A 12,169-nucleotide genomic window follows, 5' to 3' on the forward strand; every position below is an offset into this window, starting at 1 on the left:
TGTATTTTTGTTAGATTGCTTGTTTTTTTTGTTTCAGCGGTCTCTCATATAACCTCAATTGTGTTGGAAGAGACCTAAAGCAACAAACAAACAAACAAAAATTCCGACATAAATACCAGATTGACAAAATTGTCACATATTTGATGATTTCGGGTCGTTTTGTCGCAGACAATTCACTAAAGTAAGCATTTATGAAGGGTGTCCCTGACCAACAGCAACACGTAACATGTAGAACGAGACAAGAGACCTGTTAGGCGATAATATTACAATTTTTTTTTCAAACAAAGACGACACTAATTACGGCCAGGTACTCATTTTACACCTGAATACGGTGAGAGAATGTGAGTTAAGAGCTTTTTCCAAGGACTCAACTATGCGCCGAGCGAGGCTCGAACCCATGTCCTTCCGACCCGAAAACGAGTGTCATACCACAAGACCACATAGCCGCATTAAAAGATGAATGACAGGGTAGAAAAGTCGTGATGTCACACCTACTTTTCCGGTTCCAAAATCATTGGAAGTGTGTATGTGACCAGTCCTTTATGGGTACTAATGATAAATAGGTTACATATTGAATCACAAGGCGGCATAACTAGCAGGGTGTAGATAATATGCGCTTGGCTAAGAAGATCATAACATTGCCATCCGGAAGTATAACGGACCAACACACAAAACTGTGTGTATCGATGAACGTTTATAGTCGGGTTAATACAGTTCAGTGAGCATTACTCATAAACGCGGATGGCAAAAAACAATAACAAAGACCTGAGTGACGTCATCTTCGAACTATCTGTAGAGGCAGATTCTAAGGATTACTGGACCTAAAAGAGCGAGGACAAATGGTCTTTATGAACGACCAGTATAATATTATAATTAGACCAGAAAATAGGATGTCATCACACGGGAATAGGATTCAATAGTCGTAACGTCACTTCCTTCCTAATGACGCATGGTAACTTAGTAACACTGGCTCTAAATTATCGGAACAATGGCGGACGCCCGTATGAAATATTTCTCCGGCGAGCATAAAAACGTTTCCAGAGGAAAATAAACACATAAATTTGATCATGTTTTGACTTTTACACATTCTGATCAAAAGGCATATGACAAGGGAATGAAAAGTTCGAGCCAGCATGAAGAATAAAAAGTAATAATTTTCTTTGTTTAGAACCAAGATGGCCGCCGTTGCCGGGCTGCGTGACATCAGACTCCTGAATCCAATTAGAAGATCATTTACACAAGAAATGAATTCAGTCCTCCGGAAGAGGGGTTTCACACTTCCATTGAGATTGAAACCAGTTGTTGACAACACACTTTTACTCCCTATTCTTTTATTATAGATAGAATGAAGATGACGTCACTCATGTCTTTGTTATTGCTTTTTGCCATCCGCATTTATGAGTAATTCTCACAAAACTGTATTAACCAGACTATAAACGTTCATGGATACACACAGTTTTGTGTGTTGGTCCGTTATACTTCCGGATTGCAATTTTGTGAGCTTCTTAGGCAAGCGCATACTATCTATAGTTTTTCTCTTTCATGTGTAAAAACAACTTTAAGTTCGAATACACGGCAGTAAGTCCAAATATCACACTGCAAAGACAAATATTATTAAAAAAGAAAGTTGAAATATGATGCACTAGACCGAGACTATATCTAGAATTCCAAAGTCTAGATATATTTAAAAGCACAATAAAAGTCCATGCGTGAATAGTGAATGTAACAAATTAATTCAATTGGAATGATAAAACAATTTCAAATGTAATAAAATAAAAAGTGCAAGAGAAAAAAAAATGCCTGGAACCGATGCACACCTATTTGCAGGTCGGATAACACAATTCATTATGGACTCATTGTTGTAATGGAAATCTAAAAAAAAAAAACAAAACAGAAAAAAAACAAAAAAAACAAAAAACAAAAAAAAAAAAAACAACAAAAAAACAAAAAACAAACAAACAAAAAACCTCGTTAAATATTGTCCATTACAACGTTAAACTAGGCCCATAAATAATAGGTTCGAACGTCAGATCTAAATATATATGCACGTCGCCTGGAACACATTAAAAGGTTTTAAATGATGACAAAAATCTGATATTGCTATGCGATTTAGAGGATTACATTGAATTGGCTGGATTAATCGATATTAAAAGAGGGACAACATATGTGACGCCCCTCGTCTATAGATAGTATGCAGATGACGTCACTCAGGCCTTTGTTATTGTTTTTGCCATCCGCGTTTGTGAGTTGTTCTCACTAAACTGTATTAACCAGACTATAAAAGTTCATGGTTACACAGAGTTCGAAGTTGACGTCACTAAGGTCTTTGTTATTGTTTTTTTTTTGCCATGAGTATTCTCACAAAACTGTATAGATAGTTCGAAGATGACGTCACTTAAGCCTTTTTTGTTATATTTTGCCATCCGCGTTTGTGAGTTATTCTCACTGAACTGTATTAACCAGTCTATAAAAGTTCATGGTTACACATAGTTTTGTGTGTTCGTCCGTTATACTTCCGGATGGCAATGTTATGAGCTTCTTAGCCAAGCGCATACTATCTATTAACCTTGGCTAAGAAGCTCATAACATTGCCATCCGGAAGTAAAACGGACCAACACACAAAACTGTGTGTATCCATGAACGTTTATAGTCAGGTTACTACAGCTCAGTGAGCATTACTCATAAACGCGGATGGCAAAAAACAATAACAAAGACCTGAGTGACATCATCTTCGAACTATCTATAGTCGGGTTAATACAGTTCAGTGAGCATTACTCATAAACGCGGCTGGCAAAAAAATAAACAGTAACAAAGACCTGAGTGACGTCATCTTCGAACTATCTATAAACGTTTATAGTTACACATATGTTTGTGTGTTGGTCCTTTTTTCTTCCGGATGGCAATGTTGTGAGCTTCTTAGCCAAGCGCATACTATCTATAGATAGAAGGAACTCTGCTCTTTGTTATTGTTTGTAGCCAGACACCGTTAAACCCGGCTGGCGAAATGTGAACTTTTTGGCTCAGCGCAAAGCATCAATAACCGTTTTGGTTACACATAGTTTTGTGTGCTGGTATGTTTCATATGTTTGTTGTGAGTAAATTACAGAAATGTGAAGGAACGAAACTGATGTCACTCAGCTCTTTGTTATTGTTTTTCACAAGCCATTTTATAAGTATTTCTCATAAACTTGTATCAATCAAACTACAAACTTTTAAGGTGATGCCTAGCTGTGTCTCTTGATACGTCATATCCGGCTGGCGGATTTGGTGAGTAATTTACCTCAGTGCAGGAAATGATTGATATATAAATGAATAAATTCTTTTTTCATCACCAAGGTGGAAATTTGTCATTGTGATTGTGATATTATCCAATGGAAAACTGCACTAAGGCAGGCAGCAATGCAGTGCCGCAACGTGAGCGAAGGCGAGGTGACTTGCTCAATGTTACACAGCGCAGCTAAACCGAGTACCCTCCTCCCGTTACAACGCAAAGACTGTAAAGATCATACTACTTAAATTCTACTATGCCATGTTGTTGTATTTCCCTTGAACAGATTGTCAACACATTAGCATCTTTTCTAGTATACAGAAGTAAGATCTAGCAGTACTGTCGTGACAAGAAACGAGTTTGAAATTGACCTCTTTGCCTAATGTCTGGGCACTTGCTGCAGCAGATGATCCATGTGCATTAACACAAGTGGTGAGCAAGGGGGGGGGGGTCTCTAGTTCAGAGACCTCCACCAACAATAAGACGACAGGCGGTGGTGGAGCTGTTCATAGGAGCAGTAAACCCTTTTCTCAGTGGAGTGAAGCGAGGGGGGAGGCTCGAAACGTTGGCGTTCCTTACTCAGCCAGAAATTTTCACATCAAGCTACATACTTGCTCTCTTTTAAAATGCAAAATCATTTGGGCTGTGTGCCCATGTTCTTAAATAACTCCATTAGCTTTTATCCAGATCCATTCTGGGGTGGGGGGGGGGGGGGGCACAAGGATTTCACATATTTATTTTTGTGTTTGGTGAGAGATGAATGTGTACGTTTTTATTCTTGAGTTTACATTTTTCCCTTGTCGATTATCTCTGTATGACAATGCACGTGTATTGAGTTGAAACCATATGAAGGCTTTTTTTTTTTGGCGAAGACCCTACAGGATTGTCTATGTGAGATTTGAATGCCTTTGACTGGGCACAGGAATAGATGGTTGCTGGGACATGGGGGTGGGGTCTTTTGACTGGTGGCGGGCAGGGAGATCATTCTTGCTGTGTCCTCTATACTCCTGTATCTGGTTTCCCTTTCTGGGTTGCTTTCTGGCCTTGGTCGGAGTCCTTTGCTGAGAGGGAAACTTAATAAATGTATAGTCTATTATTATTTGCTTTAGAAGTAGAAGACATTTTTTCTCATTATAAAAATCATCTCTCTGTTATGTCCTATTATGATTATTAGTATTTGAGTGTATACTTTCATAGCGGAATCCTTTTCCTGTATCTGGATAGGACTATTAGGTATTGTCGAAATAGGCACATTGGTGGATTGTTTGTGCAATCATCTCTTCCCTGTTTGAACCTGTCCCCTTTTTTATGATTTTTCTTTGGGGCCTTTGATTCAGATTTACAAGTTCTCCTCCTCTTCCTTTTTACTGACGCTGAAATGACTTGAAAGTGGCGTAAGCACCGCAAAACCCCTAAAAACAAACATAAATTAAGCTGTAATGTGACTGTCCCTCTTAAGTCGGTTTAATGTCGGAGTGATTTAGATGCTGATAATTGAATTTGTATATTTTTAAAAAGATGTTTTGATTAATTTTACACGAGGCGATGGGTCATATATTATACAATAATAATAATACTGAAAACGTATACTCCGCTATAATTCCGATACATCAGACTCTAAGCGCTTATATTACAAATGTCCTAAGCTAAATACAACCCATGAAAATAAACACAAAGCAGTTTGAAAGGCAGTGTGACGGGAACGTAATTCCTGGTGGTTCTGGAGGCGCTTCAAGTTTCTGTCTAATATAATTACTGGCGCTTATATAACCTAAATGTGTCGCAAGCGCCGTAAAACCCTTAAAAACAAAACAAACAAACATTTTTTTTTTTTCCTGAAAGGTATAATATTTCTCCTCTTGGTGATTTTGTTTTGCACATAAGGCCAACATAAAACATCAGCAACCATCTGCAGCCATCTTTGACATCTGTCCCTACGTCACCACAGTCAAGGACCCAAGGGTCTCCCACTCCTCCTTGTTCCCTGAGAGTCCATCTGACCCTTGGCATGGCGTCTTGATTTATTAGTTCCATCAATATTAATACTTTCATATCTTCAATGACTGAGATAATATTAATAAAAAAAGAACATTCACAATAACCAAATCGTAGGTTATCAATTCTGCATGTCTTTTATTCATAGCAGGAATAACAATGAACGAAAAGATATAAACATTCAAATTCTTAACATTATTTAAAGGGACTTTGGTTAATACTTACACAAGTATAGAAATGATAACAGACAAATTTATCACAACATAGATCAAAATAAATGAAGTTTAAGACTTTCAGTCTTCATTTCATTCTTGTATTCTGAATACATGGATGCCAATTTTTTTTCGTTTTTGTTTTTTTGTAATTATGAATTAAGAAAAATGTACTGGAAAAAGTGTCGGAAAGAAGAATTTAATCATTTATATAGTGCAATATCTACTAAATAAGTAGGATGTCTGTTAGGCGATAAATTTTTTCCAACATAGACAATGGCCAGGCACTCATTTTACACCTGAGTCCAGTGAGAAAATGTGAGTAAAGAGCCTTTTGCAAGGACTCAAATATGCTCTGCTCAGAGCGGGATTCAAACCTTGGATCTCTTGGTCCAAAGGCGAGTGCCATACCACAAAACCCAGTGGTCGCACAGACTTGTACAAGGAAGGATGATATTCTTGGATGTTATTTTCTCTTGTATTTTCCTTTCTGTCACTGTATCATACACAGTTTTTGTTAGATTCCATAGATCTTGCAATCGCATGCAAATTTCACGACAATAAGCAGAATTAAATTACGTATTGAGTGAGATATAATTAACAATTGACAATGAAAGCTCCTCGACTTTTTAATCAACAAAACAGCAAAAAGTGCTCTATTGCTCTATTTAACTAAAACATCAAAGCAACCCGTTCCAATACTGATTGGTTTCCCAATCGACAACTGAGCACTCGGAGATTTCAAATAATCCTTATCGTTATTAATACAAGCGTCCATCAAAAAGTTCATGGACGTCTCAAAGGTGATCCTCTGCAGCATGGATGCTTGCGATTTGTCGATGCCGGTTCGGTTGAAGGCGTCATAGTCACCTCGGTTTGTCATGTAGTCAGCCAGGAGAGACAGGTGGTGATAATCCACCGTGATTCCGTAAGCACCAAACACGCTTTGGATTTCCTGTATGGAATAGAGTTTTAAAATGAAACATGAATAGCGGCAACACTTCAAATCTCATAAATCTCATACTTGCTTAGGTCTCAGTGATAACAAAGATTGATTTCATAGAACTAAGCATATTTCAGGTTAAGCTATTTTAAAATCAAAATTACCTCCTTTTCTTTCACCAAAATTAAAACAAATAAACAAAAAAATCCCAAAAAACACATTCTTTTTTATTTTTTAATTTATACATTCCCCCCCCCCCCTTTTTTTTTTATTGCCCAATGGAAGGGCCCCAGGTTTAAAAATAAGTGTCACCAATCCATTTATTGATCATATTGAATCTCGTTTGTCTTTGACAATGGCTTATTTTGACTGAATACCAGGCATTTTTATTGACAAATTTTTTCAATCCATTTGGCACTTTTTTACCATTTGTTGAGTATTTTTTACAAAATTAATCTGGCAACCTTGCTGAATCAGTGAATGCATTATCTACAAAATTCAGTCCCTTGATTGGTGGACAAAGAATAATTTCAAAGACTTTAGCACACGGGACTGGCACTCAGTGTTGTGGCTTGTATTTTCTATGCATTGTTTGTTTAAGTGAGTTTTGCTCACTCCTATAAATAAACCATCACCCCAAAAAGTGGTGTTTACATGTGTGTTGTTCTCATAATAGTGTTCAATGTGTTGGACTAAGGCTATAAACTGAGTGCATTCATTTTCATCTCCTTCCCTTGTGAATAACCGATGTGTCATATACACTATACATTTGTGTAATTTACTCACTACAAACATATGAAACATACTATCACACAAAGCTACCTGAAACATTTATCATCTCAAAATTTAGTGTTAGAAAGTTAAGGGGATGGGCGGGTCCTCGATTGTCAAAAATCGAGTAAAATATCGATTTTGAGATTTTTTTATTTTTGAAAAGTTTGAAACCTTTGCTACATGAAAATGTGTTTGTTGACTCTCAGATGGGTCAGTTTAGGTCCAAACTGACCTCTTGAAGTCCAAGGGGGTCAGTAAATATAATGTTACAGCCTGGCTTGACAGCGAAAAAGCCATATAAACATTAGGCCAATATGAGCATAAAACATCGATAATGATAGGCAAGTTTGGTATCGATAGTTTCGTCTATTTTTGATCTATAGGAAATGCCCACTGTCAAGGTCTTCGGTCTATCTATATTTAGTCAAGAGCCTTTCCAAAAAACCCTTCTATGAGGGGTTGACTGATTGTAGTAAAATCGTGAGTAATTGTTGTGACCTTTGCCTTGCTAGCGCTGTTCTCATTGGCTGTTCAAAATAGTCGATGATAACATGACTTGATACTGCTTTCTGAGTGGTTAGCGGGCGAGTCAAAGTTCATGCTTTGACCTCAACTTCGCATGCGTCGCATGTAAACATTGTTATTCTGTGTGTGATTTTTCTTCTTCCTGGGGACATAAAAGTTTTGTTTTGTGAAAAGTACCGACACGTACGCAACAAGTATGCCTAGAAAGACTCGAATTGTACGACTTGCAAAATCAGCAGCTCGAACAAGATGGGAACAGTAATATTATTGTGAATTTTTATAGTTAGAATTTGTCACTCCTTCGTAACATGATGCAAAATGAAAAAGCGCTGGGGTCTCTAAATGAATGAATGGAGTTACTGTCGAGCTAGACTGAGTATTGGTTGTAAACGAATGAGCGAGAGGTTTGTTATGCACTTGAGAACGATAGCGAGAGAGAGAGAGAGAAGAGAGAGAGAGAGAGAGAAGAGAGAGAGAGAGAGAGAGAGAGAAGAGAGAGAGAGGAGCGCAAAATCCACTAACTATGCTCAAAACGCTTTACAAAGGGTCCCTGACCGACAGCAACACGTAAAATGTAGAACAAGACATGACGCCTGTGAGGCGATATTACATTTTTTCCGACAGCGACAGCACTGTTGACGGCTAAGTACTCATTTTACACCCGAATACGGTGAGAGAACGGGAGTAAATAGTCTTTTCCAAGGACTCAACTATGCGCTGAACAGGCTCGAAACCAGGACCTTCCGATCCGAAAGCGAGTGTCATACCACAAGATCATATAGCCGCTCATAGCTTAGATAGATAGATAGAGAGAGAGAGAGAGAGAGAGGGAGAGAGAGAGAGAGAGAGGGAGAGAGAGAGAGAGAGAGAGAGAGAGAGAGAGAGAGAGAGAGAGAGAGAGAGAGAGAGAGAGAGAGAGTGTGTGTGTGTGTGTACGTACGTGTGTGTGTGTGTGTGTGTGTGAAGCCGAGAAAAGGCAAGGCAGGAACAGGAGGCTGAAGAGGGAGGGCCTGCATATCAAGCAGGGTCATTTTGACGCATGAATGCATGATCTTGTCTGAGTTTCCTGTGCTTGAAACTTTGAATGCGTTTTTCTCTGTTTGTGCTTTTTCTACCTTTATTTTGCTACTCTTCCTTTATTTGTAAACATTTTGGAATGATTTTTCGCATGTGCATACAGTATTACTAGCTTCATAACACTGAGCATTTGTATTTCAGATTTTTTAAAATAAATTTTGCGTAAATGTGGGTCAAAAGTCCAAAAATGGGTCAATTTTTGATGTTTCAAAATTGATGAACTTTGAAAATCAATAAAAATGATACTATTGTAGATATTACAAAATCGATGCTTAGCCCAAATGAATGGCTCAAATACTACTTGTGTACCTATTTTCATGTCAATAACTTGTCATTTGGCGAAGCCTTAGCATTTTGAAAACTACTTCATTTTAGGGTATCAAATTTCAAAATGGCGGCGTTACCATGGTAACCAAAAACTGAAATTTAGGTTTTCAATTTTTTTTCCTCTAATTAGGATGTACATAACCTAAAATTACCACTAAAAGTCAGCTACTTATTACATTTTAGAATTTCGCCTTCAGGACCCGCCCATCCCCTTAAAGAAATGGCATAAAAACTTGACCCATGTCTCGTAGTCTATAAATTCAATTTTTAGCATCTAAACCACCGCGATATATATAATACTGTTTAGCAGCGGTGGGTCACATTTTCAACAATTTTTAACAATTTAAAAAAAAAGGATTTGTGTTGTTTCACTTTGCTGGTTGAAAACAGAGAAATTTTAATTCTGAGATAAAACGTTTGTATTCCATTCAACTTTGGTTCAGCAACTGAATCTGAAGGGGTACACACAGTTCACTATGATAAAAAAAAAAAAAAGACCTGTTTAGGAATAAGGTCAAACTGAGAGCAACATGGACCTGAATTGAAAATGAATGCCCTCAGTTTTCAGCCTAAAGAACTAATCTGTAATAAACAGCCTCACCAAATACCTACCTTTATGATGGACCGATTGGCTGCCTCAATGCCATAGAACTGCCTCATGTGATGGATGCTGTTGCAGTACAATCGATTTAAGTCCAAAAGGTAAGGGTATTTGAACAGATACTGGGGGCAAAAATGACCAATGACAGACAGTGAGTCAGTGAGTTGTGTTAAATCCTACCTATTAGGCCTGCCTACTTGATAATTTTAAAATTCATATTTTCTAAAACATAAATATTGAAGCTGTTAATGTTAAATTTAAAAATCAACAATTTACCCTGACAAGATTAAATAACGCTTCAAAAACATTAAAATTAAGTAGTCTGGTATCAACTTTCATTTTGAATTAGTTTTATTGACTTAGAAATGCTCATGAAGTTTTGAAATTAGAGCCAAACTTGTGTAAATTTACAAATTGTTTGTAACCGTAGGTGGGTCCGACCTATAACCACATGGTTAAAACGTAACAAAAACAAAATCTTGTGACATACAATTGGAAAAATAAAAATATGTTGACATCAAATCTATTTCATGGGTCCTTTTCCTTGGATCTGGGGGTGCATTTGTGCTTGCTGCGTTGTAATAGTAAAATAAGAAAAAGGTGCCATTTTGACAAACAACTAAAGCAAATAAGATGACTCCTACCACCATCTACACCAAGGATATCTAATAGATCAAATACCATCAATAAAGGCAGACTCCTTTTTCACGCCACGACCAAACAAAAGAAAAATCCGAGCACTCACTTTCGCCAACCACATAACCGAAAACCCCATTGACAGATACGCCACAAACAATTCGAACTGCTTCAAAATCCCACAGACAAGAACACAAAACTACAGAAATTCTTTCTTCATTAGAACTATCTCGGAGTGGAATGGGCTGGATGAACTGGTCACCATGGCACCACACCTAAACGATTTCAAGGCCCGACTGACATGGGCCCGCGCCCAATGAGGACGCCGCTGAAATACAACCAGACCATTGGTTTCCTCAGCGCCAACCATACAGATATAAAAGACATAATAATAATAATAATAGCCAAGCATAAGGGAATGCCTCAAAAGTTTGACAACTCATCAATCAACTGCTACGCTTTGTCCAACTTTCATTCCTACAGTATCAATCAAAATGGTAATTTTGAATTATTTTCACATTTTCTGCCTTTTGGTGGTGATTCATACAACAGTTACATTTGACCACTTGAGGATTATCTCTCGATATATCCTCACATATCATCATCATCATCATTGCCTTTTTCACCCTAGGCCACAGACAAACAGTTTCCATTCCTCTCTATCCTGACCTAACTTTTTTTTATCTCATTCCATGTCTCATCACTACTCTGTATATCAGCTTCTTTAATTCTTCTCACATATACTATTATAATATATATTCTGTTTGCCTTCCTGTGAATGATCCATATAAGAAATTTCTCAAAAATGGAAAACTCATTGGGATCTCACAAGGGCAGCATGGCAAATTACACTTCATACCCTGGAGTTGCCGGGTTCGAGTCCAACCCATCGCACTGTGTGACCTTAAGCAAGTCATCTCAACCATTCTCCCTTGCGGCAGTGCAATGTGACTGAAATCTGAAATATTTCATTCAGTCTTTTGCCTTGAAGACAAATCTCTCTCTCTCAGGAAGAATGAAACAAGAAATGAAGTGAGTAGAGAAGTGCCAGAGATCGATAGGGAATAAACCCTTTTGCTGTGATAGGGAGTTGAACCCAGGACCCAACTGTTTCTGCACCTTCCACCTGGCCATGAGGGAAGATTATAGGGGGAAAAAAAGACGAAAAAAATAGTTTTTCAGGGCCATTAGGCCCATGGAGCTAGAGTTATTCCAGTTTCTATAGCATGAAACGGACAACAGCAATTGCTCACTACCATTTGGATGGGCTACTATTGCAGAGTACTTTCTGCCAGATCTAACAGACCCAGTTACCCAATCATTGCTGGGTGGACAGAGGGGTCAGGAAAAAATCTAAACTGCACCCGGGACTGATCTTGGTCCCATTGTGTGTTAGATAAGTGCTCTACCGAGCCATCGGGACCACCTTGATAATAAAGGGAATCTTAACTTTTTAATTCTATTTAAGTAAGACAGAATCAATAGCCTTCAACAGTCATGACGTCACTTCCCTTGTAATAACGCATAGTAACTTAGTAACTGGCTCTAAACTATCGGAACAATGGTTGATGCCCTAATGAAATACTTCTCCAACGAGCATAAAAGCGTATCCAGAGGAGAAAAACAATATAAATCTGATCATGCTTTGACTTTTACACATTCTGATCACATGACATATGAAAAGACAAGCCAGCATGAAGAATAAAAAGAACCGATTTTCTTTGTTTAGAACCACACTGCTCGCCAATGCTGGGCGACGTGACATCAGACTATTGAATCCAATTATTAAGAAACAATTTGGACTTTAAAGT

At 37.9% G+C, this 12,169-nt stretch overlaps 2 protein-coding genes across 12 annotated transcripts in view; both read right to left on the reverse strand.

Moving 5' to 3' along the window:
* The window catches only part of LOC144971363 (acyl-coenzyme A amino acid N-acyltransferase 1-like), a 32,339-nt gene extending 30,151 nt beyond the window's left edge, over nt 1–2,188 (reverse strand). Inside the window, exons 1-2 of one of the 8 annotated variants that reach the window (XM_078912157.1) lie at nt 1,558–1,779; nt 496–549 (exon numbers count right to left, since the gene is read on the reverse strand). The gene's annotated coding sequence lies outside the window, so the exon portion shown is untranslated. Of the gene's footprint in view, nt 1–491; nt 550–1,237; nt 1,305–1,521; nt 1,780–1,817 lie in introns of those variants that run through there. The other 7 variants (XM_078912173.1, XM_078912165.1, XM_078912191.1 and 4 more) reach the window with 7 other exon arrangements.
* Nucleotides 2,189–5,377: 3,189 nt separating this feature from the next.
* LOC144971393 (DNA-directed RNA polymerase I subunit RPA1-like) overlaps nt 5,378–12,169 on the reverse strand; it is a 46,341-nt gene continuing 39,549 nt past the window's right edge. For all 4 annotated transcript variants that reach the window (XM_078912224.1, XM_078912231.1, XM_078912250.1 and 1 more), the window contains exons 34-35: nt 9,734–9,844; nt 5,378–6,430 (exon numbers count right to left, since the gene is read on the reverse strand). In XM_078912224.1, coding sequence (XP_078768350.1) covers nt 6,140–6,430; nt 9,734–9,844 — 402 coding nt within the window. In that variant the 3' untranslated portion in view covers nt 5,378–6,139. The remainder of the gene's footprint in view (nt 6,431–9,733; nt 9,845–12,169) is intronic.

The sequence above is a fragment of the Berghia stephanieae genome, chromosome 1 (genome assembly GCF_034508935.2).
Source record: "Berghia stephanieae isolate SIO BIC M18660-M18661 chromosome 1, UCSD_Bste_1.3, whole genome shotgun sequence".
Taxonomy (NCBI): Eukaryota; Metazoa; Mollusca; class Gastropoda; order Nudibranchia; family Aeolidiidae; genus Berghia; species Berghia stephanieae.